The sequence below is a fragment of the Crocodylus siamensis genome, chromosome 5 (assembly GCF_052110815.1).
Source record: "Crocodylus siamensis isolate JL-2025a chromosome 5, ASM5211081v1, whole genome shotgun sequence".
Lineage (NCBI taxonomy): Eukaryota > Metazoa > Chordata > Crocodylia > Crocodylidae > Crocodylus > Crocodylus siamensis.
The window spans coordinates 1,902,307-1,926,517 of record NC_143399.1 but is presented as its reverse complement, the minus strand read 5'-3'; the positions used below and the strand labels follow the sequence as shown (position 1 = coordinate 1,926,517).

The following is a 24,211-nucleotide window of genomic DNA, read 5'->3' as shown; positions in this document are numbered from 1 at the left end:
GGACTTGTACCGCGTCCCAACAAAGCACAGGGCCGCTTACAAGAGGACTCGGGGTGCTTTTATTCCATCTCTCCAGTCAGTATTTGACATCTATTTGCCTTTCCTGGCCTTGATCTTCCTCAGGTAGAACTCCAGCTCCTTGCCTTCCAGAATATAGCCATCCGCCCGGCCACACTGTCCCGGTCTGGAGGCGATGCAGGCTGCAACGAGAAGGCAGGCAATAGGCGGGGGAAGCATACATCCACCCCTTGCCCGGGTGCGGGCCACCTGACGCACAGAGCAGCAACGGGCACTGAAGGCTTCAACAGGCAGCACTCTAGGATCACGTGTGAATCTACTCCCCTGCCAATAGGTGCTCTGATGGGAACGCGGCATAGGGAGATTCCCTGCTGAGGTCGTCCTCAGATTATCATTGTCATCGCTCGAGCTCAGCAGCAGAACTGGATAAAGCTCTCGTCACTGGAAGACCTCAGCACCAAGCCCCCAAGCAGAGGCAGCTGGTGAGTGGAAGAGACTCCGGTTCATTCCTGCAGCCCTGGCAAAACCCAGAGGTCTGTCTGCTGCTTGCTAAGCTCCGACTGGCCTGTAAGGACTCAGCCCAGGCTGGCATGATCAGGTCTCCATGGGAGGTCTCTCCCCTCCCTCCAGGGCCCTCTGACAGGTTAGAGCCCAGGCCTGGCAAGCGTTGGCAACACCCACTAAACATGGACTGCACAGATGCAGCCCTGTCCCCCATCCCCACAACTACCCAAGTCCCTCACTCCAGCTGAGCCAGACAAAACTCACGAACAAGCAATAAGGAAAAAATCTAAACTTTGACTCCCTTCTTTCCCCTGGGCACTCACCGAGCAGCTTGCCCTGTTGAAACTGCTCCTCGAGGAGGGTGCTGATCTTGGCATTCTTTTTCCGTTCATCATATTTCTTCTGGATCTTCTTGGAGCGCTTCTTGTTCAGGATCTCCTCCTCCTCGGGCGTCTGCAACAAGGCCACCAAAGGACTGAGGATGGGCTACACTAAGCCCCAGCTGTCCTCCTTCCTGTGCTCCTCTGCTCACACCTCCCTTGTCATCTCACAGCAGCTTTTCAAAGGATCTGGCGGTACCCATGGGTGCCACAGCACCCTGGTTAAGAATCCCTGGTCTAATGCCTGGGCTGTGACCTCCTGCTGACCCAGAGGGATCCTAGCTAGCAGATTTGTCTGGGATGGTTTGGATAGAGCTGATCCCATCCCAGGCAGGGCATATGACCTCTGCAGATACCTTCCAGCCCCACTTCTCTAAGAGCCCAAGTCTCTACTTCACAGGCAGCAGTACGCATTCAGCATGCAACTGTCAGATACACTCATGCTAGAAAGTGCAAAGATACAACATTTCATCAGTAACTTGTGGTGCACTGCTAGTGCCAGCTGGCAAACCTGGGAGAATACGCTACAGAGGTGTTCACAGCCATACAAGCAACAGTGTGGAAAGGCCCGTTTCCATCCACTCCTGCCTTGTCACATACTAGATGCATGCAACCAACCAGCCACAGGGCTCTGCTAAAGCATTGTTGCTCTGACAAGGCAGTTAACAGGTAAGAAAAAGTGGCTTTTTGGCTATCTTTTATTGGGCCAACTGCAGAGGTGAGAGAGACATCAGACAAGCTTCTGGGTACGAAAAGCACCACGTCCCAGAAAGCTTGCCTGACAGCTCTCCAAACTAGACAGCTGGTCCAGTGAAAGACATCCTCAAGCCACCCCCTTCTTCTAGCTGTTCCAGTTACTCAACAGGTCCCCGAGGATATGCCCTAATGGAAACTGAGTTACCTCCTGCCCTATAAACAAGTAGACCCATAGTTCCCCATGTACTCTGGATCCATCTGGCAATCAACAGTCCAAACTCTCTTCCCAGAGACAAACCCTGCATGTAGGACCCAGGGCTTAGATTCTCAAAGGTATCTCAACATCAAGCAACCAGTGAACCCCAGGCAAGCTGAGCACACAAATACCTTCAAAGGACCAGAACCAAGTGCCTAAAACTGAAGCAACCACCCAAGGGAATGTGCTTGTGGCACCTGCTGCTCCCCGGTGCGAGGACCTGCCCCACTGTCTGCCAGGTCTTCTTCAGCTTTGTAAGTTGTCATCGCTGTCCCTTCAGCAGCAGAACTGGACAAAGTTATCATCATCAGAAGACCCGACAGCACAGGGGCAGGCCCCTCACAAAGCCCAGCCCATCAGGGACGAGTACTACACTTCATGGAAGAGCATGGCTTTGGCAGGCCCCTCTCAAACTCCCGAGGACAACCAACCAAGGGCACTTCTGACTAAAGGTTTTTCACTAGCAGCTGGCAAGGCAGGAACCCTGTGCTAGCTCCCAACAAGGGGCCCAAGTCAGTCAGCCCCTGGCACGAGCTCCCCAGCCCAATACATACCAGCTTGGCACCCTTCTTGCGGCCCAGGGGCAAGGCGTAGTGAGCTTCATACCACTGCCGGTACGGGGTGCTGTCAATGAGAACGATGCAGTTCTTCACCAGGGTCTTGGTCCGGACCAGCTCATTGTTGGAGGCGTTGTAGACCACGTCGATGATTCTGGTCTTGCGGGTGCAGCCTTTCAAAGGAGGGAGCTCATTAGAATCCAGAGCAAATAAGGACAGCAAAGCCCCATTAGCACCCAGCAGGCTGCCTACTACCCCCAATGCTGAACCTCCATGGGCCCTGCAGCTCGGCAGTTTATACTTGGTCACCCTGGGGTGATTTCTAACGAGGAGGGTAATGAAGCACTGGACCAGGTTACCCAGAGAGGTGGTGGAACCTCCCATCCTTGGAAGTTTTTAAGGCCTGGGTAGACAAAGCCTTGTCTGGGATGATGTAGTTGGGGCTGGTCCTGCTTGGAACAGGGGTTGGACCAGATGTGACCTCCTGAGCTCCCTTCCAACCCTCTTTTTCTGTGGTTCTATGAACTCAAAAGAGTTTGTGCTTTATAAAAAGAGCAAGCTAAATCCCAGAAGGGTCTCAAGTAGCAGCCTCTATCATCCAATCTCATGTATGGCCATTCTGATGTGGAAGTCTTTTCAAACCCTTGTCCGGGGCAGGTTTAAACTGGGCTGATCCTTGAGCTGGGGGCTAGACTAAACGTGACCTCCCTAAGGACCTGCTTTTCTACAGTTCAACAAAGAAAGGCAAGGGCAGGTTTAGAAAGGGGGAGCCCAGTCTTGCAATTGCTTCCTGCCAGAAACAACTCAATCCCCCTACAGAAAACAGGGCTAGCTAAGCAGCTACAACTGTTCTTCCTGCACAAATAACCCAGGCCTAGGTAGCCATGGGATGGGGACAGGTCTGACTTCCCATCCTCCACGAGCTTCTAGAAAGTAGAAGTTGCTCAGCAGTGGGGCAAAACCTCCACCAGCCTCAGCAACTTGAGCTGGCAGAAGAGCAACTGGCCAGGCCTGGGAACTAAGCCCCATTTATGCCTCACGGGCAGCAGTGAGGGAGGCCATTTGCACACCTCTTCCCCTCTGCATGTCTCACCCATCCCGCAGCCCCTTCCCTTAGTGCTGTGCTCAGTGGGAAAGACAGGAAGGGGTGGTGGGTGTCACTGCACAGACACCCCTGGAGACACCAACCAGCCTTCTTTCACTTACTGCCAGCCTGCGCTTAGCTCTCTCTCTCTCTCATCTCACAGGAGCACCAGAGGCCTTAGCCAGCCCCAAGGATCCCCAGACCCATAGAAGGACAGTCGGAGCCCAACACTGATGTCCGCAGACAAATTGGTGATCTGCAAGGTCCCTTCCAGCCCTTAACTATAAGACCGTGAATGAGCTCTGCCAGCCCACCCCCTTCACACACCCCTCCCTGCCTACCCCACCGTTCTTCAGATCCCATCACACTTTTCACCAAGATTCCTTCCCTGCTTCCTGCTCTCTTCTGAGCTGCTCTGCCCTGCTTTCAGGCCTGCAAATACTTCCGGGGTGGGGGGGTTAAGGAGTTTGAGATGCATCCTCCAGCACCTCTAAACCAATGACACTGGATGATGTGGAAGATCTTGAACAGATGATAGACTGCTCTAGAGATACCCAGTTCAATGCTCTCTGCCTCTCTAAATCACCTATTTCTGCCACTGTCTGTAGAAAGAAACTGGGCCGACTAGCCACTGGTCTTACCCAGTCTGGCCCTGCTGATGTTCCTATAAATGGATTCGACACAGCCAAGTGATCTGGTCTGAAGGGAAGCCCTCCGTGCTAACAGGCTCCTCTCTGCCCCCCCTCCCCGGGCTTCCGTGTGCAACGTGCTCAGTGTAACTATGACACTCCAGTCATCGCAAGCTTCCTGGAGGCATCAGCGCCTCCTCCAAAGCCCACTTAAGGTCAAAGCTCTCATCATTCTTCACGTACCACAGAGCCCCCCTGGCAGACCCTCTACTCTGTGCCATGCTCAGAGCCCAACACAGCAAGGAAAAGCCCAGCTGCTTCGAAACTGCACTAGATGCCCCTCGGCCGGCTCGCACTCACATTCGGATCCCCAGGAGAAGTTGCCAACATCCAGCCGCAGAGCACGGTACTTCTTGTTCCCACCGCGAACCCTCACGGTGTGAATTCGGCGTGGGCCAATCTGTGGAGAGAGAAACGGTGCTTGCTTCTGAGAGGCGGGACGGGACGGGACCCAGGCGCCCAGCTCCAGGAGCCCGGCAGCGTGGTCAGTGTAACTATGACAACCCCTAGCATCGGCTGGTGCTGCGTGAGGGACCAGAACGGTCCCAAGCGCCAGCCTAAGGCCAAGCTCTCATCACTCCACTTGCCTCTACCCCTCTCTGGAAGGATGCAGGTGCCCCGCGGGCATAAGAGACGCCAGGGGCGGGGAGATGGACGCCTGCAGCATGAGGCCCACCTTGGTGTTGGCTGGCGGTCGCCCCAGCTCATACTTCCTCTTCTTGTGGTAGGGCTTCCTCTTCCCACCGGTCTTGCGGCGCTTGTGCCAGTTGTCCCTGGAGATACCTGTGGGGAAGGAGCAAGGGGTGGGGGGGCATCAGTGGTGAGGTGGGGGGCAGGTCAGGGGGCTGGGAGTGGGGAAAAAGCTCCAAGCTCTCAGCTCTCCAAGGTTGGTCTCCGCATGGCGCACTCAGACTCATGCAGCACTGAAAGAAGCTTCATCATGGAGGCTTGGAGCCAGGTGGGACCTTGGCACCATACTTGCTGCAGGGCAGGGGCTCCCTGCCCCCCCCCCCAAGCCCAGGGGGCTCAGGGTCCCCTACACAGAGAGGGGAAGGTCAGGGATCCAAGGTCCCTCCACCAACCTGGGGAGGGAACAGGGGGTGCATGGCCCCCTGCACACAAAGGGGAAAGGTCAGGGGTCCACATTCCCACCAGCCTGGGGATGGGCCAAGGACCAGGGGTCAAGGCCCACACAGCATGGTGGGGGGGGTACAGTGTGCCCTGCACAGGGGTGTAAAAGGTCAGGGGCCATGCACCCTGCCCACCCCCGTTTGGAGGAGGACTGGGAGTCCACAGTCCAGGGAAGAGGAGAATGGGGTCTCACCCCATTCTCATTAAGAAACTGGGGGGCTGTGGTGTTGACACCCACAGTCAAATGGGTCACCAACTGGCTGGAGGGCCGCATCCAGAGAGCGGTGTTGGACGGGGCATGTTCGACCCGGAGGGACGTGGGCAGTGGGGACCCCAGGGCTCGGTCCTCGGGCCTGCACTGCTCAACATCCTCATCAGCGACTTGGACAAGGGGGTAAAAAGCACCTGTTCAAATCTGCTGATGACACTAAGATGTGGGGGGATGTGGGCATGCTAGACAGGAGGAACAGGCTGCAATCAGACCTAGACAGGTTACAGGGGTAGGCAGACGAGAACAGGATGGGACTCAACACCGACAAGTGCAAGGTGCTGCACCTGGGGAGGAAGAACTAGCACCGTACCTACAGGTTGGGGAACTCCCTTCTCATCAGTGTCAGCATGGAGGTGGAAAGGGATCTGGTGGTCATCACTGATGCCAAGGTGAACATGGGCCGACAGTGTGGGGATGCGCTCAGGAAGGGCAACCGCACCTTGTCGTGCATCCACAGATGCATCTCAAGCAGGTCCAGGGAGGTGATCCTCCCCCTCTATGAGGCACTGGTCAGGCCGCAGCTGGATGACTGCATCCAGTTCTGGGCAACGCACTTCAGGAGGGATGTGGGCAGCATGGAGGGTCCAGAGGAGGCCATTCGCATGGTCAGGGGACAGCAGGGCAGGCCCCACGAGGAGAGGCGACAGGACATGAACCTGTTCAGCCTCCACAAGAGAAGGCTGAGGGGGATCTGGTGGCCTGTTACAAACTAGTCAGGGGGGATCAGCAGGCATTGGGGGAGTCCCTGTCCCCCGAGCACTGCCAGGAGTGACCAGGAATAACGGTCACAAGCTGGCAGAGGGGAGATTCAGGCTAGATATCAGGAGGCGACTTCACGGTCAGGGCAGCTAGGATCTGGAACCAGCTTCCAAGAGAAGTGGTGCAGGCTCCTACCCTGGGGGTGTTTAAGAGGAGGCTGGATGAACACCTCACTGGGGTTGTTTGACCCCAGTACTCTTTCCTGCCAGGGCGGGGGGTCGGACTCGACGATCCGCTCAGGTCCCCTCCGACCCTAGAAACTGTGAAACGGGGTGAGGGGGTGGGGGTGCAGGGTGCCCTGCACAGAGGGAAAGGTCAGGGGTCACGGGCCTCCCTAGGCGGGGGAGGGGCAGGGCGGCCCGCGCTCCATCCCGCCCCCATCCAGCGCGGCCCCACGCAATGGCGGCGCCCCCGGGTCCCCCCCACCACTCCTTTGCCGCCCCGCCCGACCCAGCGCCCCAAGCCTCGGCCCCGCGGGTAGATGACGGCGGATGGCGGAGCGCAGCCCCACTCACCCATCCTGCGGCGCCCGCAGCAAAGAGGAGGCCGCAAGGGCTCACGGGGCGGTTTGTGGGGCGGAAGTCTCGCGAGAGGCGCCTTTCGTGGCCGTCATCACGCGGCGACTCGGACTTGGAGGAAGGTGCGTCACATGGCTGCGCGGGGGGGACGTCATCTCAGGGCGACTGGGCCCTGTGGCGCGCAAGGGAAGCACGTGGGCGCTTGCACGTGGGCCCGGGCCCTGCTGCTGGGTCACGTCCAGTCCAAGCCCTGTCGCTACGATTAAGAGAGTTGCGGTACTTGTACATAGAGGGAAGAAATGTTTTTGGTTGTTGTGACGGATCTCGTGTTTTTAAGTGTATCTGTTTATTAATTTAAAAAAAAATCATTCTTTTCCAAACTGCCCAGACCTCCGAACCATGGGACAGCCTCAGGCATCACCCGTGCCCCCGGGATATAGGCGGGCCGCAGCCGCCAGTGCCTGCTGCTGCAAAGGGTGTCCTGGGCGCTGCAGAGCAAAGGAGGACCAATCTGATGGGGGAAATTATTTCAAGGCCCCAAATCTGGCATTGCTCCGACCTAGAGTGGAAGGGCAAGACCCTCTTAAGTCCTCTGGTTTGGTCCCAGCAGGAGCCTGGGCACAGCCCAGTGACACCTTGCACATACCAGTAATTCCTACCAAGAGCTGTGGGCAAAATCTGCAGAGCGTGAGCTGTTTGTCCTCCTGCCTTTCTCCTCCTCAGGGTTGGCTTTAGTGTCAGAACCGGCAGCGGTAGAGTCAGACTCCATGAGGTCTAACTGACTGTCCTGCATTCAAAAGTTGTTCTAACTTTATCTCAACTACATGTTTTTTTACAGAACGTTTTTCGTGTTCCAAACCAAATCAGACGAATCAATTCCAAATCCATGACGCATGAGTCATTCAAGAACCATACGTGGCCGTACTACCGGCACCGCCAGTTGGGGCTTCAGATGTTTCCAAATCCTTCGGCAGGCATCCTATGTGCAGGCCCAAGCCCAGAGGTTTGGGGTTCAGATCCCCCCAGGTTTCGCTTGTCCTCAGCCGTACGGCTGCAGGAGCAAGCTAGGGAGAAGTCTTCCAGTTCCATAAAGTGGGCATAAAGCCACGATTTTCCCACTGGAAATGAAAGCGGGAGGTTAACTATACATTACCTCCACCCAGGTACTACCCTGTGACAGAAAAGTGGTTATCCCCTGTCCCTAGGAAAACTGCCTTAGTGATCACGGTATTTCCCCTGCCAGGTACATAGTTGGTCCCTTAAAGGATATCCCTGGAAGAAATCCCTACCTCTCATCTGGGCCATCACGGCTACCTCACTGTTACACTACCATAGTCAGACTCCATGTGATCCCAAGTTAGGTTCAGTTAGGACTTGTCACTGTGACAAATAAGGCTAAAAGCTCTTTTCATTTTGCGAATGGAGCTTACAAGGAATGCCCTGCTTCTGAGTTACCCAAACAGCAGCGAGAGCCCCTTTATAAATCCATGGTGTGTCCACACCTTGAATCCTGCGCCCAGTCCTGGTCCCCGCACCTCCAAAAGGAGAAGGAAGCAATAGCGAAGGATCAGAGAAGGGCATCGGGGTGATGATCAGTGGTATGAAGGGGCTTGCCTATGAGGAGAGGCCTGTTCAGTTTACAAAAGAGACACTTGAGGGGGGAGGTGTTAACACTGGCTAAAAAAAATACCAAGAGAAAGTAGATAGGGATGTATTATTTACTCTCTCACAATGCAAGAACTAGGGGTCACAACATAAAACAAGTAGGTAGGAGGTTTAAAATTAACAGCAGGAAGTTCTTTTTCATGCAGTGGGTGATTAAAGCGTGGAGCTCGTTGCCACCAGATGTGGTGAAAGCTGAAAATATGCCCAGATTCACAAAGGGACTGGACATGTTCTTGGAGGAAAGGGGCATCAGTAGCAGGGGAGAGAGTCAGAATTCCCTGGACTTTCAATGCTGGAGGCTGCAGGGGGAAGAGGAACACGGGAAAACCCCGGGCAGACCCGTACAAAAAACTAGAACTCTTGGTTCCAAAATGATACCTTTTATTAGACCAACTGGGAAGTTGCAAGAAAAATATCCTTTTCTACAAGATTTCGGGATCTAAGTCCCTTCGCCAGGCTGTGGCAAAAGTATTGATGGTACCAGATGGTAAAAAGTCCCCATAAGTAAGAAGTAAACTTCATTTTTGCGCACAGGCAGCTAAAGATGGAAGGCTGTCTCTCTGGGTCCATGAGAGTGTCTTTGTGAGCTGTGTTGAGTTGCTCTTTGATGTGTAGATTAGGTAGAATTCCTTCCCTGGAGGTGTCAGATGGCAGGCAGGAAGGCAAAAACATCTTTCTTGTTGTTCTGCAATGAAGTTTAAAATCCACAATCCAAAATTAAATCCAGAAAAAAAAAAAAGAGTGGCAGACCCGGTGACTCTCCCCTCCAGGCTCTGCTCTCTGTTACTGTCATGCAGGAGACGGGGCAAGATGGACCGGTGTTCTGACCTGGTAAACGCTAGTTCTTATGTTCTGGCCTTGCCGTGTTAGGACATTGGCAGCACCCTTGGCCCTGCTTTATCTGGGACAGGTTGCAGCGCGTGTTTGATGTTTCAGCCATGTGGCAGATGCTTGGGTGCGAGGGTTAAATTCCAAAACGTTAAAGTATGGATTAGAGACAAACCTTTGCCTAGGATGGTGTAGACGGGCTTGGCCCTGCCTGGAGTTCATCTAAATGTGACCTGCTGTGGACCTGCCAGCCCGGCTGTTCTGCACAGTCAAAGGGAATCGCATGCAGGGCGGAGCAGGCAGCCTGTGGACTTCCTGTTCGAGTTTGGGCTTTTGCTACCTTTCTTGAGGGAAACGGCTCTGGGCTCTCCCACTGCATGACTAGGAAGGCGCACTTTGAAGTCTCAGCTGTGTCTCAGGGGTTCATGCTGGAAACAAGCTGATCAGCAGTGGGAGCTGCAGGCCACATGGGCTGTGGAGCTTGCCACCGGACAAGTACAACTCCATTCTTTGTTGTCGTGGGGGTTGCGGGTGTCACCAAGCTGCGGAGCAGAGGGGCAAGCGCAAGCACAGCAGCAGTGCCCGATGTAGTGGGCAAAGTGAGTCATGCTCAGGCTTTTAGCCATAGTCCAGGCCTTCCCAGAGCTAAGCAACAAAATTGAACAGACGCCTGCTGTGGCGCTGGGACCTGCGAGCGCTGTGATCGGGCACCGGGTGAGCAAGGCACAACAGTTTTCCCTATTAAAAAGGTGGCTGGCACAGTGCCAGGGGAATGGTGCATCGGATAAGGAATGCTTGGCACAGAGCTAAGGGACTGGACAATTTGGGATGAGAGGAATTACGGAAGTGATGGACAGACAAAAGACCGGCTGCGTTTTGTGTTGCCCTGCCGGGGAGACAGGAGCAACCTTGGACTTCTGGCCAAGTGTGGGACAGGGTGACCCCGCAGAGGATCTGAGGCCGGTACCACCTAAGATCACCATTGTAATGCCTAAGGAGCCGGGTGGAGGAAACCCGTAATACAGTAATCGTGGGGATTACTATTAAAAGTTCACTGGATACCAAACCGGATGAGGGGCCGTGTCGGTCCTTGGGGGGCTTTGGCGAAATGAATCCTGGGCGCAACAATGGACGAGGCAGGCACGGAGTGGCGGTATCGAGTTGGGAACTACAGCCGAGTCATCTCTAGGGGCCGGGGGACAAGGGTAGCAATGTAGGACCCCGATTTCCCCCTCAGTTATCCGCACTAGGGTGCTAGAGAGAGCTAATTCTTGATCAGATCAGTTCTGGGCAGGTCGATAAAAGCAGGCATTACGCCTGATTCTGTCACTGCTCCCACACAGCAGATGCCTGCAGCATTTTGTGAAGGAGCTGAACATTGGTAGAAGGACTCTTGGCAAGCGTTGACATTTGCTGGCCCTGTTGCATGATTAAGCTTTTGCAAGCCTTGGGAGTTGTTAGCCACGGCAGTTAAACCAAAACTGTCTAAGAAAGAGAAAAAGGTGGCACTCATTCAGGGTCTGTTGCAGGTGAGCCAAGCCTTACATAAGGAGATCCAAAAGTTACAAGGGATTGTAGAGAAAGGAAGTGTTAGGTCTGCTGCCTTGATGGAGAAGGAGAAATCAAAATCTGCAGCCTCGGTAAAGGAGGTCGAGAACTGGACGACCAATCCACCCACAATTGAAGCTTGCTTAGCTCTCAGCAGGAGAAGGAAAGGAGGGAAGAGAGCAGAAAGAGCTGGCTGCAGCCATGCAAGAGACAAAGGGAAGGAAAAGGAAAACACAGGGCGCCCGGGTGGGGTTTGTGCCCTTTTAGACCAAGCAAGCAGGATGCACAGGGTTGGTGGGATCACCCGGAGGGCTAGCCAGAGGTTGTCAGCTAAATCTAGCCCTGGGACTGCAGCTGCTAGTCACCCCAGGCCGTGGCCTTTGCTGAGGAGGATTCTCATGTGTCCCCACCCTGGCGTGGGGCGAGCCGGTGTGCACGCAGAGAGGCCTCGGGAGCAGGGAAGCAAAGTAGCTGCTTTGTGCCCAGCTCTTGCAGGAGGGGACGGGCTGGCAGCTCTGGAGCAAGTGCCCTGCCGTCCACCCAAAGGCTGGATGCCCGAGGAGGGCTAGTTGGCACCGACACAAGAACTGAGAGCTTGCCCCGCCACCCGCCGGGCTGAGGCTCCCGGAGCCGGTGACCGGTTGGGCTCCATCCTCAGCAAGCCGCAGGCTCCTTGCTTTTGTTATTTGTTGAACTGATTGGCGTTGGTCTTCATGTCGGTTTTGTCAGCGGAACAGAGGCAGGAATAACAGGATGAAATGGCACGTTAAGACGATCTCAGCGTTATTCGCAGAAAAATCGTTGTTCCTGTGTTTTGAGGCGCGAGGCTTGTTACGGGAGTGTCGGGGCATCGCTCGCGGGGGCCGGGGCCGCTGCGCGCTCCGGGGCAGCGCAGCAGCTTTTTGGGCCGCTGAAAGGGTGGAAACCTTTTTGGGCGGGGCATGGGGCACTTCGGGGGCGGAGCCTTGGGCGCCTCATTTACATACCCAGGGTACAACGCGGCTAAAAATAAAAGGACGACTGGGGGGATGTTCGCTCTTTTGGTGGTCCCCGGGGGCCTGGCGGCGGGCGCTGTGCGGGGCCGGGCTCGGGGCCGAGCAGCGCGGCGGGGGCCGGGCGGGACGGGGGTCGCTGTGACCGCGGCAGGGATTGGGCCCGACCCGCCTGCTGCTCGCCGGGCTTTGGGGCATACTCTGGTTTCTCTTCAGATCGCATAAATCTTTCGCCTTTTACTAAAGATTTCCGTGGAGAGGAACAGTTATGAGTTTCGACCCAATTTTTTGAGGCCCCGCTTCGGCGGGGCTACCCTTGCGTGTGCAAAGACAGAGCTAAGCCGGAGCGAGTCGGGAGCGGGGAAGGCACCGTGCCGCGGCGCGTCTGCGGTGCAGATTTACCCCGCGGCGGGGTGCCTCGGGCTAGCCGCGGGCGGCCCCGAGCCCTGTGCAGCCGCCTGGCCTGGCGTCAGGGCATCTGGATCAGGACCCGGGTGAAACCGGGCGGAGCTGCGCCTCCCCGGCCCGCCGCTGCAAGCCCCGTAAACGTCAGCGGGGTTTGCTTGTCCCGCCGCCCCCAGTGTGGACAGGGGAGGGCGCTCCAGGCTCAGAGGAAACCTGCTCTACACCTGTGCACACCCATTGCACACATGTGCCCTGCATTGAAAAATAGCACGCATGGCAAAGTGCCCAGTGTGCTAGAGACATATTTCTTATTAGACCAATGAAAGATGCCATTTCTGACACGCGGACTGCAGGGGTTCGTAGAGTGGCGCAGCTCCAAGTTTGATCCCCGATGCATGACAGAAACTTTGATTCTCTTTTCCTTCCAGTCAGCAGCAAAAACCTCTTAATATAGCATAGAAAAAAGCAGAAAATCAGGTAGGAAAAACTCAGGGCGGAAACAAGAAGCAAACATCACTTCCAGCACTAACTAGTCTGTCCTTTTGCACGCTGAAGAACAGCCCCACTGCAGCAGGGCCTCAAAAACTGGCACAAGACTCACCCTGGTGGACTAAATACAGACATTGGATTTATAGCACATTATAACTTGCCTGAGACCTGACTCCCCAGGCACCTCTCCACTGTTTGCCAGCTACTTTCATTCCCTCTCCCCTCCTCACAGCCTCTCTCTCACCCACTGACTCCTCAGCTTACGTCTTCACTGACGGCCTGTCTTGCTGCAGACCAGCCGCTGGCCTCTTTACTCTTCATCCAGCTCCTGGGGGAGAGGGGCAGAGTGAGGCAGCGGGTCTGGGGGAAGGGGCTGCAGCGGGGACGCTGCTGGGAGCAGAGATGGTGCATTGCGGGGGATCTGTCAGTGGGGGGTGAGGGGGGGACCGGCGTTATCCTCCCATCAGGCCTCAGTGCAGGGAGTGACCTTAGGCTGGAGCTGAGTGCTGGCCCCCGTTTCTACATCTCCTGTGCCTTCTTCTCACAGCTTAGTGGAGCCTGAGCTGCCTCCTGACTGAACAGCACAACACAACGCTGAGCTGCACCAGTTCCACCCTTCCAAATGCCTTGATTTTTATTGCCTTGATTTCGCCAGATGAAAGCCCCTTGCTCCGGGACAGCAAATAGCTGGTGTGTGTGTGTGTGAAATGGAAACTGGGGAGGGCTGGCGGCTGGGATCTTGGGGTTTGCTTGTGGTTGATCAGCCAGTTGCTGATCCTGGACCAGTTTGCTGTTTACAATAAGAACTAACAGGTAGAGGTTAGATGCCCTTGGAGATGATTCCTAACATGGAGATGAGCAGGTCTGCACTGAACCTGGTAACTGTGTGGATACGAAGAATGATGTAACTGTAAAAGTGTACTTTTGTTTCTGTACTAAGGATGATGTAACGGTACCAAGAATGACAGAACAGTACCAAGAATGATGTAATGCTACCAAGGATGACGCAATGGCACCAAGGATAACGTCACTGCAGAAGTGTACTTTGTCGTTAAGGTGTAGAAGTGAACCGCAGCAGTCACAGGACAGGTTGTTAGAGGTCCGGTTCTGTGTATCGAAGGCGATATACAGAGAAATATTTTTTTGCAGACCCTGCGGTAGAGTAGGGCGCTGTGTCTTGTGCTGGGTCAGGGCTGCGGGCAGCCCCAGGTCGAGTTTGGATGTGGACTGCTCCTGGTGACGTGGCTGAGCCTGGGCCATGCACGGGTTCTTGATGGACTCACGGCTTTGGACGAGGGGACTCGGGACGATACACATTTCCGTTTTAAAACAAAAAGCAACAAAAGACAAAACCCTTTGGTCTCTGTTGCACATGCGAGCTCCCGCTGCCGCTGCAGCTCCACCTCCACCTCGGGGGACTACAACTCCCATGACGCCCCGCTCCCGCAGGCCTTGAGAGCGGCCAGCTGAAGGGCGCACGGCCTGCTGGGAGTGGTAGTTCGGGCGGGGAACCGTACTGGGAACGGGAGTTGGGGGGGTGCTGGGTTCCACTTGGCGATGGCTGCCGCGGGGCATGCCGGGTGATGTAGTTCCAATTCCCTACACGGTAGTTCCGGCGGGGCATTGTGGGAGGTATAGTCTTCGATCCGCAAGGGATGCCGGGAGCGGTGGTTCTGGAGCCGGGTGGCGTAGAACTCTGTGGGGGGAATGAGGAGGGGTTGCCGCGCGGCATGTCGGGAGATGTAGTTCCGCATGGGGAGGCGCTGGGCAGCCGGAAGCCTCATTTCCGGTGGCGCGGGGCATGCCGGGAGCTGTAGTTCTGAGTAGGAGAGAGCTCGCTGTAGTTCCGGTGGCGCGGGGCATGCTGGGAGCTGTATTTCCGGGCGGGAGAGGCGCGGGGTAGCTGGGAGCCCCATTTCCGGCGGTGCCGCCGCGAGGCATCCTGGTCGCTGTAGTGCCGGGCTCCCAGCAGGCCCCGCGGTGGGTGGCGCGCGGTTTAAACCGGCGGCGGTTGCGCGGGCCGTCTCCCTGGGGCCGCTGAGGCGACTCCACGTGCCTCCCTGCTCCCCATTGCTCGCCATGGACCCGCGGGTCTGGAGCCGTCTGCGGCCGGGGCTGCTCATCAAGATCCAGCGCAGCAACGGTACCGGGAGGGGGCTGGGGGATATGGGGGATGTGGGGGGGCGGTGTTTCGGGGCCCGCCTCACCGTGCCCCCTATCCCGTCAGGGGTGGTGCACAATGCCAGGATCAAGGCAGTGGCCCTGGAGACGCTGTCGGTGTCGGTGGAGTGGGCCGAAGGCGGCGCCATGAAAGGAAAGGAGGTGGGTCTGTTGAGTCTGGCACTGCGCCCGGTGCTGCGCGTCTCCCCGTGCCCTTTGCTGCGGCAGTAACGCCGGTGTCTTTCCGCCCCCTTTGGCTCTGGATCGGCCCCAATTTTCAGACTCACTCCTGACAGTAACGGTGTTACAGTAACGAGTTGCTGACTTCAGGGTTCATCGTTGTCCAACTCTCTGTTCCGCGGGTGTTAACAACCCTCTAATTTTACTGGTCTTGATGCGACTAATCACTACAGAACTATGGAAACGTCTTTTGAGTACTTTTTGCCCAGTTAGGTGTGTTTTTATACATTGTATGATGCAGCAAGTGAATGCACATGCCAATAACGTAACACTTGGTTTGCTTTGATCATAAACTGAATAATGGGTGTAGCCCCCCAGCTTTTTTTTTGGTCTTTTTTGTAACACTTCTCATTTCCTTGCCCTAGGAGGCAACCATATTGTGTTTGTATGTGATGCACCACGCCATCTGCACTGTTTGGCTGGGAGATGCTGCTCTGGAGTTGCTCTTAAACATTATTTCGGTTACGATGAGTTTTAATTCACTCTTGCAAGCTTACTTATTTCTATGTACTCATTTTGGGCCATTTGTTTTTGTTAGCGTGGTCTTCATTTTGGAGGAAAAGGAGGCTGCGAAATGCCTTATGGTAATGCTATAACAGGAGCCAGCAGTGTGCCCTTGGTGCCAACAAGGCTACCGGCGTCCTGGGCTGCATTAGTAGAAGCGCTGCCAGCAGATCAAGGGAAGGGATCATTTGCCTTTATATGGCACTGGGTAGGCCACATCTGGAGTCCTGTGTCCAGTTCTGGGCCCCCACTACAGAAAGGGTGTGGACAAATTGGAGAGACTCTAGTGGAGGGCAATGAAAATAGCTTGGGGGCTGCAGGACAGGACTGGTGAGGAAAGACTGAGGTAACTGTCTTTCTTTAGTCTGGAGAAGAGAAGACCGAGGGGGATTGAATAGCAGCCTTCACCTCCCTGCTGGGGGGCTGCAAAGAGGATGGAGCTGGACTGTTCTCAGTGGGGCAGAAGATAGAAGGAGCAATGGGCTCAAGTTGCAACAAGTGAAGTTGAGGTTGGATATTAGGAAAAAAAAATTCACAAGGAGGGTAGTGAAGCACTGGAACAGGTTACCTAGAGAGGTTGTAGCATCTCCATCCTTGGAGATTTTGAAGACCCAGCTGGACAAAGCCTTGGCTGGGATGATGTAGCTGGGGCTGGTCCTGCTTGGAGCAGGGGGTTGGACTAGATGTGACCTCCCAAGCAACCTTCCAGCCCTCATTGTCTTTGGTTCTAATATGTTCCTCAGCAAAGCTAACTGCCCTTTACCATGCATCAGGAGATGCATGACAAATAGATCCAAGGAGGTGATACTTCCCCTCTATGGAGCGTTGCTCCGACCACAGTTGGAGTACTGCATCCAGTTTTGGGTGCCACACTTCAAGAAGGATGTTGATAGACTCGAGAGGGTCTAGAGGAGGCCACTTGTATGGTCAGAGCTTACAGGACAAGTCCTATGAAGAGAGACTGGGGGACCTGGACCTCTTCAGCCTCTGAAAGAGAAGTCTGAGAGCAGATCTTGTGGCTGCCTACAAATTCATTAGGGGGATGCAGCAAGGGATTGGAGATGCTCTGTTCACCAGGGTGCCTCTTGGGGTAGCAAGGAACAATGGTTGCAGACTGACAGAGAGCAGATTTAGGCTAGACATCAGGAAAAACTTCTTCATGGTGAGGGTGGCCAAAATTTGGAATGGGCTTCCAAGGGAGGTGGTGCTCTCCTGTACCTTGGGGGTCTTTAAGAGAAAGCTGGATAGGCATCTGGCTGGGGTCATCTGATCCCAGCACTCTTTCCTGCCCAGGCAGGGGGTTGGACTCAATAATCGTTGAGGTCCCTGCCAACCCTTACCTTTCTTTGATCCTGGGTAAGCTCTTTGAGAGAGTTATCCTGGCACATGTCCGTGAGGGGCCAGTGTGGGGAGATTATCCTTGGGGCAACCAACGTGGGTTCATTAGGGGCAGGTCCTGTCAGGCCAACCTGGTGGGCTTCTACGACCAGGTCACCAAATCATGAGACGCAGGGGTGGCAGTGGACATAGTCTTTCTGGACTTTCAGAAGGCCTTCAACATTGTCTCTCACCCGTTCTCATTAAGAAACTGGGGGACTGGTGTTGATGCCTACACAGTCAGATGGGTCGCCAAGTGGCTGGAGGGCCACACCCAGGGAGTAGTGGTTTCATAGTTTCATAGTAGCTAGAGTCGGAAGGGACCTAGGTAGATCATCTAGTCCGACCCCCTGCCTTAGCAGGAAAGAGCACCGGGGTCAGATGACCCCGGCAAGGTGCTCATCTAACTTCCTTTTAAAAATCCCCAGGCTAGGAGCCTGCACCACTTCCCCTGGAAGCTGGTTCCAGGCCCTAGCCACCCTGACTGTGAAGTAGCGCCTCCTAATATCTAATCTAAACTTACCTTCCGCCAGTTTGTGACCGTTATTCCTGGTCACTCCTGGCAGCGCACGGGGGAACAGGGACTCCCCCAATACCTGCTGATCCCCCCTGACCAGTTTGTAGCAGGCCACAAGGTCCCCCCTTAGCCTTCTCTTGTGGAGGCTAAACAGGTTCAGGTCCCGTAGCCTATCCTCATAAGGCCTGCCCTGCTGCCCCCTGATCATACGAGTGGCCCTCCTCTGAACTCTTTCCATATTGTCCACGTCCCTCTTGAAGTGTGGCGCCCAGAACTGGACGCAGTACTCCAGCTGCGGCCTGACCAGTGCCGCATAGAGGGGGAGGATCACCTCCCTGGACCTGCTCGAGATGCATCTGTGGATGCATGACAGGGTACGATTGGCCTTCTTGACTGCCTCCCCACACTGCCGGCCCATGTTCATCGTGGAGTCAATGACGACTCCAAGATCCTTTTCCGTCTCCGTGCTGGCAAGAGGGGAGTTCCCCAGCCTGTAAGTGTGGTGCCGGTTCTTCCTCCCCATGTGCAACACCTTGCACTTATCAGTGTTAAACCCCATCCTATTCTCATCCGCCCACCGTTGCAACCTGTCAAGGTCAGCTTGTAGCCTATTGCACCCTTCTAGTGCACCCACATCCCCCCACATCTTAGTGTCATCAGCAAACTTGAACAGGGTGCTTTCTACCCCCTCATCCAAGTCACTGATGAAGATGTTGAACAGTGCAGGCCCGAGGACCGAGCCCTGCGGAACCCCACTGCCCATGTCCTTCCAGGTTGAGAAGGACCCATCCACTACCACCCTCTGGGTGCGGCCCTCCAACCAGTTGGCGACCCATTTGACCGTGTGGGCATCGACACCACAGTCTCCCAGCTTTTTGATGAGGACAGGGTGAGAGACAGTGTCGAAAGCCTTCCGGAAGTCCAAAAAGACTACATCCACAGCAACCCCTGCGTCTAATGATTTGGTGACCTGATCGTAAAAGGCCACCAGGTTGGTCTGACAAGACCTGCCACTGATAAACCCATGTTGGTTGCCCCTGAGCATGCATTCCCCCGCAAGGCCCTCCTGGATGTGTGCCAGGATAATTTTTTCAAAGAGCTTACCCGGGATTGAGGTCAGACTAACTGGCCTGTAATTTCCCGGGTCCTCTTTTTTTCCCTTTTTGAAGATAGGGACCACATTGGCCCTCTTCTGGTGGATGAGTCTTATTTGACCTGGAGGGACGTGGGCAGTGGGGTCCCCCAGGGCTTGGTCCTCAGGCCTGCACTGTTCAACATCTTCATCAGCGACTTGGACGAGGGGGTAAAAAGCACCTGTTCAAATTTGCGGATGACACTAAGATGTGGGGGGATGTGGGCATGCTAGAAGGGAGCAATAGGCTGCAATCAGACCTAGACAGGTTACAGAGGTGGGCGGGCGAGAACAGGATGGGATTCAACACTGACAAGTGCAAGGTGCTGCACCTGGGGAGGAAGAACTGGCACCATATCTACAGGCTGGGGAACTCCCTTCTTGTCAGTGCAGAGGCAGAAAAGGATCTTGGAGTCATCATTGATGCCAAGGTGAACATGGGCCGGCAGTGCGGGGACGCAGTCAGGAAGGCCAACCGCACCTTGTCGTGCATCCACAGATGCATCTCAAGCAGGTCCAGGGAGGTGATCCTCCCCCTCTATGCGGCACTGGTCAGGCCGCAGCTGGAGGACTGCGTCCAGTTCTTGGCGCCGCACTTCAGGGGGGATGTGGAGAGCATGGAGAGCATCCAGAGGAGGCCACTTGCATGATCAGGGGGCAGCAGGGCAGGCCCTACAAGGACAGGCGATGGGACCTGAACCTGTTCAGCCTCCACAAGAGAAGGCTGAGGGGGATCTAGTGGCCTGTTACAAACTAGTCAGAGGGGATCAGCAAGCATTGGGGGAGTCCCTGTTCCCCTGAGCACGACCAGAAGTGACCAGGAATAATGGTCACAAGCTGGCAGAGGGGAGATTCAGATTAGATATCAGGAGGTGCTACTTCACGGTCAGGGCAGCTAGGATCTGGAACCAACTTCCAAGCGAAGTGGTGTTGGCTCCTACCATGGGGGTCTTTAAGAGGAGGCTGGATGTACACCTTGCTGGGGTCATTTGACCCCATTACTCTTTCCTGCCACGGCAGGGTTTGGACTTGATGATCTGCTCAGGTCCTTTCCCGACCCTAGCCTACCAACTGTGAAACCCTAGCATTGATGAATCTATGTTTGCTCCTGGAAGATGATGCTTACCACATTTGTCATGGACTGGAAAAGAGCATTGCCTTCTGTAATAAGACTATAGGGAGTTGAGAGAATACATCTGAATTACTATTAATTTACATGTATCTGCTTTCACCTCTCTCTTGTGTTGTACAATTACAGGTGTCCCTGCATCGTGACTTCTTCCTTGAAGCGGTGTTATAGTGCTATTAAGTCTTGGGAAGTTGATAGGATGGTGGGTTTCCATTTTGCCTTGTGAGCTGGCACTGCTGAACTTGGCAAGTCCTATTTTATGTGAGTTTAGCAGCTTCATGTGGCTGCTCAGTGCCTCTAATGATTAGGGGCCTGGGAGGCAAGACTGATGAGGAAAGGCTGAAAGAGCTCCTGTTATTTAGCCTGGAGAAAAGAAGACTGGGGTGGGGGGTTGATAAGTCTTCAGATCCCTGAAGAGCAATTGCAGCGAGGATGGAAATGGGCTTTTCTCTGCGACTGTAAAGGACAGGACTAGGAGCAACAGCCTCAAGTTGCAGCAGGGGAAGTTGAGGTTGGAGATGAGGAGGAACTTTCTGACTTTGAGTGGGGTCAAGCACTGGAATAGGCTCCCCAGCGAGGCTGTGGTATCTCCATCCTTGGAAACGTTCAAGAGCAGGTTGGATAGTCACGTGGCTGGGATGGGTGAGTCCGGGAAGATCCTGTCTTGAGCAGGCCTCATGAGGTCCCTTCTGGCCATACTTTTCTGTCATCCTAACAATCTGTTCAGGTTTCCTCCAAGAAGCCCCTAATACGTGATGGTGAGTTGAGTTTGTTGTTTTTGATGATGCAATATGTCCTGCATTAAAACTACCCTGAAATGTAGTGCTGCTCTGACATTTCTAGTTTCTTGGAAGTCAAATAGGTCTGCAGCAGAAAGGGGCTTGACTCTTGTTCAGGTTGGATTCCAGCTGTTAATTGCATTACCTGCACTTGAGACACTGCCAGGGCACACACAGGCAGAAGACAAAGCACTCCAGCCAGGTGGAGGCCTGAAGGAGAAGGCAAAGCCTCAAAGAGGAAATTGGGTTCTTGGCATATCCTGCCTGATCCCCATCAATCCAGGTTCTGCCAGCCAAATTAGACCCTCTGTCATACTTGTGTAGACCCACCAATTTTGCTGAGGGCATGTAATATTGGCAATCTATTATTTTGCTCTCTAAAGATGAGCTGGATGGCAAGAATCCGTGACCCTCAGACTGAGCTTGCAAGGCCAGGCTTTAACAGGAGTGTGATGTGACCCTTCACAGTGCTCAGAAGTAGATCTTTGACAAGGGATGTAGTCAGAGAAAATCCTTAATTATACAGTACTTAATGAGTCATAAGCTCCCGAATAAACAATACTCTTGTCTCCGTAAATATAACTGATTTTTAGTTGGGCCAGTTCCAGAACTAAAGGGACTTGTTTTGAACCCTGTATGGGTTGCATACAGGCAGCCTGTAGAAAGAGCTGCCAGTTCTCAAATGCACTAAACCTGCACCCACCTGCATGAATGCACGTCACACCATTTCATTTTCAAGTGGACTAATTTTAGGTGAGGTCTAATCTATAAAATTTGACAGGTACTTTAATTTTGAGTGCTTGGCGACAATGCACCATTTCACTTGTCTGGCAGGCTTAAATGATGACTTTTTGCTCTTTGTATGGCCTTTATTTTTATCCAGTGATGCCTTTTAAAAAGACTGTATAAAATAGGAACTTTCTGTGCAGCAGTGGTGCTGTTTTTAATGTCAAGGGTAGCTGAATTTCTGCGGAGGTTGCAGTAATATATCATCCAAGCCCTGTGCATACGGACTCTCCCAAAGTTGGCACTGTGCTGTTGATAAAAGGTGGAGATTTAGAAACAGGAGCCAGTATGGCCAAGTCTTCATCCTCTGAGATCCTCTCCCCACTTCTTCCCCTTGCCCTGAGGACACTTGTGACATCACGCTTTTCCAAAGCTGAGAATGTTGTCAGTGCAGGATTATGATGTCGCTGCTGTGTCAAGAAGGTGGGCTGAAGTGAAAGCACTTTACATGCTTCTAGCCAGCTGGAGGGAGTCCAGAAAATGCTCTTGGATTAAACCTTGGTCCTCCATTTAGCTCAGTGTAAGTAGCTCTTTCCTGGATTTAGGGTTTCTGGAACCCTGCACCACTCTCTGGGAGCAAAAACCATGCGGTGACTGGGGTTTGCTAAGACCTGCCCCTAGAGCAAGGGTGGGCAATTATTTGGGCTGGGTGAGCGGGGGGATGCCAACACCTGCAGAGCCAACAGGAAGCTGGGGTGGGGTGGAGGAGTTGGCACACTGCAGTCGAGCGGCACGGGGCACAGCCTTCCCTTCTCAGGCTCCTGGCAGCAAGCTGGTGGGCTGGATAGGCTTGACTGGCAGGTTGGGTACAGCCCACGAGCCATATTTTGTCCTAGATATTAAACCGACTGGTGCTGAGCCTGTCCTGCCCTAGATATTAAACTGACTGGTGCTGAGCCTGTCCTGCCCATCTCTCCAGAAGTGCCGGTGGCTCCTGACTGGCAGCTACTGGTAGAAAAAACAGTAAAACAAAACCCCATTTCTTTTAAATTTCAGACTGTTGGAGCGGGATTTAAAATGCTATGTTGTTAGTCAGAACAGGCCGTAATTTCCCCATCTAGCAGGTGGGTGGCTCAGATCTGTTTAAGCCTGGTATTTGGCTGTTAAGTCTTCCATCACAGCTAAGAACGTGAGATGTGCTGTGTGCTGGGTCAGACCCCAGGCCTGTCTTGCCCAGCGCCCTGCGTCACACGGTGGCAGAGCACGGAGGCTGGAAGGGAGAGTGACTGGGTCTGAGCGGGGTTTTTCTCCATTGTTTCTCTCCCACTTGCAGCCTCCAGCATTTAGGGTTCAGGCAGTTCTGATTCAGAGCCTGTGCCCCTCACTCCTGAGCTCCATAGCTACTAATGCCACTTATCTCCAAGAATTCATCCAGTCCCTTTTTGAATCTGGTTAAAATGTCAGCTTTGGCAACATCGGTGGCAATGAGTCCCATCCTTTAATTCCACAGTGGGTGAAAAAGCACTTCCTGGTGTTAGTTTTAAACTTGCAGCCTGCTCGTTTCATGTTACGACCGCTGGCTCTTGTATCGAGAGAGGTGGTAAATAATAAATCCCTATTGACTTTCTCTTTGCCATTTAGTATTTTGTAATTCTCACTATGTCTCCCCTCGAGTATCTCTTCTCTAAACTGGACAGGCCTGGTCTTGTCTCTCCTTGTGTGGCGGTCCCCCCATTCATCCTTGTTGCCCTTCTCTGGATTATCCTTTCTGAAGTGTGGGAACCAGAACTGGGCACAGCATTCAAGGTGTGGATGCGCCATGGATTTGTAAAGGGGCATTATGATATTTACTATTTTGTTGGTGGAAATGTTTTTCCTTTCTCTCTGACCCTTGTCTTTGCCTTTCTAGATTGAGATTAATGATGTAATAGCTATAAATCCTGAGATCGTTGAAGAAATTCCTAGCCCCTCTGAGGTGAAAGAGAACTTTCCTCTGCAGGAGAATGTAGGTGTCCAGGTCAGTGCTCTCAAATGCTTCAGACTTTATCATGGTGCTGAAATTCAAGCAGGGGCAGGTGGAGATGTAAATGCCTCTGTAGCAAAATAAGTATTTGCTTCTTGAAGTCTACTTTGACCCTTTAACCCTATGGATGTGCAGGTAGGGTTTATAGTGGGGTGGGTTTGTGGAGCGTTCTACCATTTGAAATAGATAAGGAGCACTTTTAAGTAAGTGACACTGTCCTAACACGCAGGTGTGGTACGTGATTTAGGAACTTATCCCCCTTGGTGACTGCAGTCTATTGCTTATTGCAGACATTCAAGCGAAGAACAACATCGTCAAAAATCCCTGCCCCGCGTGAAGGTAAGAATGTCTGATTCCACTCCTCTCCTGTAGTCCTGGGAACTGCTGCTATTTGTCCTGTGTCAGAAATGTGGTCCAACAAAAGTCAGTCTCCGCAGTCTGATTATCAAGATCTTGTGTTGATACCTACATAATGTTACAGATTCAATTCAGAAGTCACAAGGCTTTGAGTACATTGATTACCTTTAAGAGGGTTCAGATGCCTTCATGCCCCAGTGCAGTCCCTCTGCCAGCAGGCTGCTCTAGTGCTTCTGTGGGTGAGCAAGCGCACAAACTGGAGGGCTGGTAAGCTGTCACTTGCCTTTTCCCATAGCTCTCACTTAATCTGTTCCACTCACAAGTTACAAGCAAATTCTTACAGCAGCTAATTTAATACATTCTCCAGTGCAAGGGAAGCGGGTGCTATGGAGCCCTCCGGAGCAGGGAAAGGGCTACCTTCTTTGAGCTATAAGATGGGGAGAAAAATGGAAGCAACAAGAAAACACTAGGAGTGAA

At 53.7% G+C, this 24,211-nt stretch overlaps 2 protein-coding genes and 5 non-coding genes across 9 annotated transcripts in view; 2 read left to right on the top strand and 5 right to left on the bottom strand.

Annotated features, from left to right (window-relative positions):
* Positions 1-36: 36 nt before the first annotated feature.
* Positions 37-6,973, bottom strand: RPS8 (ribosomal protein S8). The gene is made up of 6 exons (XM_090048532.1): positions 6,861-6,973; positions 4,861-4,967; positions 4,485-4,584; positions 2,409-2,584; positions 846-975; positions 37-200 (listed from the first exon to the last, which is right to left on the bottom strand). Exons 1-6 carry the CDS (start codon positions 6,862-6,864, stop codon positions 91-93), a joined length of 627 nt encoding a protein of 208 aa, XP_089904658.1. The 5' UTR covers positions 6,865-6,973; the 3' UTR covers positions 37-90.
* On the bottom strand, positions 399-465 carry LOC149863351 (small nucleolar RNA SNORD38). Its single transcript, XR_016442806.1, has one exon. It is a non-coding gene; the product is annotated as a small nucleolar RNA SNORD38 (small nucleolar RNA).
* Positions 2,096-2,168, bottom strand: LOC149863350 (small nucleolar RNA SNORD38). The gene has a single exon (XR_016442805.1). It is a non-coding gene; the product is annotated as a small nucleolar RNA SNORD38 (small nucleolar RNA).
* Positions 4,664-4,769, bottom strand: LOC149863349 (small nucleolar RNA SNORD46). The gene has a single exon (XR_016442807.1). It is a non-coding gene; the product is annotated as a small nucleolar RNA SNORD46 (small nucleolar RNA).
* LOC149863348 (small nucleolar RNA SNORD55/SNORD39) lies at positions 5,051-5,135 on the bottom strand. Its single transcript, XR_016442803.1, has one exon. It is a non-coding gene; the product is annotated as a small nucleolar RNA SNORD55/SNORD39 (small nucleolar RNA).
* Positions 6,974-12,092: 5,119 nt separating the features above from the next.
* On the top strand, positions 12,093-12,208 carry LOC149863346 (U5 spliceosomal RNA). The gene has a single exon (XR_016442837.1). It is a non-coding gene; the product is annotated as a U5 spliceosomal RNA (small nuclear RNA).
* Positions 12,209-14,746: 2,538 nt separating this feature from the next.
* The window catches only part of KIF2C (kinesin family member 2C), a 35,939-nt gene continuing 26,474 nt past the window's right edge, over positions 14,747-24,211 (top strand). For 2 of the 3 annotated variants that reach the window (XM_090046661.1, XM_090046659.1), the window contains exons 1-4: positions 14,748-14,933; positions 15,018-15,112; positions 23,264-23,371; positions 23,668-23,716. In XM_090046661.1, the coding sequence (XP_089902787.1) occupies positions 14,870-14,933; positions 15,018-15,112; positions 23,264-23,371; positions 23,668-23,716 (316 nt within the window). In that variant the 5' untranslated portion in view covers positions 14,748-14,869. Of the gene's footprint in view, positions 14,934-15,017; positions 15,113-23,263; positions 23,372-23,667; positions 23,717-24,211 lie in introns of all 3 variants that reach the window. The other variant, XM_090046660.1, reaches the window with a different exon arrangement.

What these genes read in the sequence shown, in the direction of transcription:
- RPS8 (XM_090048532.1), bottom strand. An exon ending in GACCGCCAGCCAACACCAAG is followed by an intron (nt 4,585 to 4,860) that starts GTGGGCCTCATG and finishes CTCTCTCCACAG; the next exon opens with ATTGGCCCACGCCGAATTCA. An exon ending in TCAACAGGGCAAGCTGCTCG is followed by an intron (nt 201 to 845) that starts GTGAGTGCCCAG and finishes TTCTCGTTGCAG; the next exon opens with CCTGCATCGCCTCCAGACCG.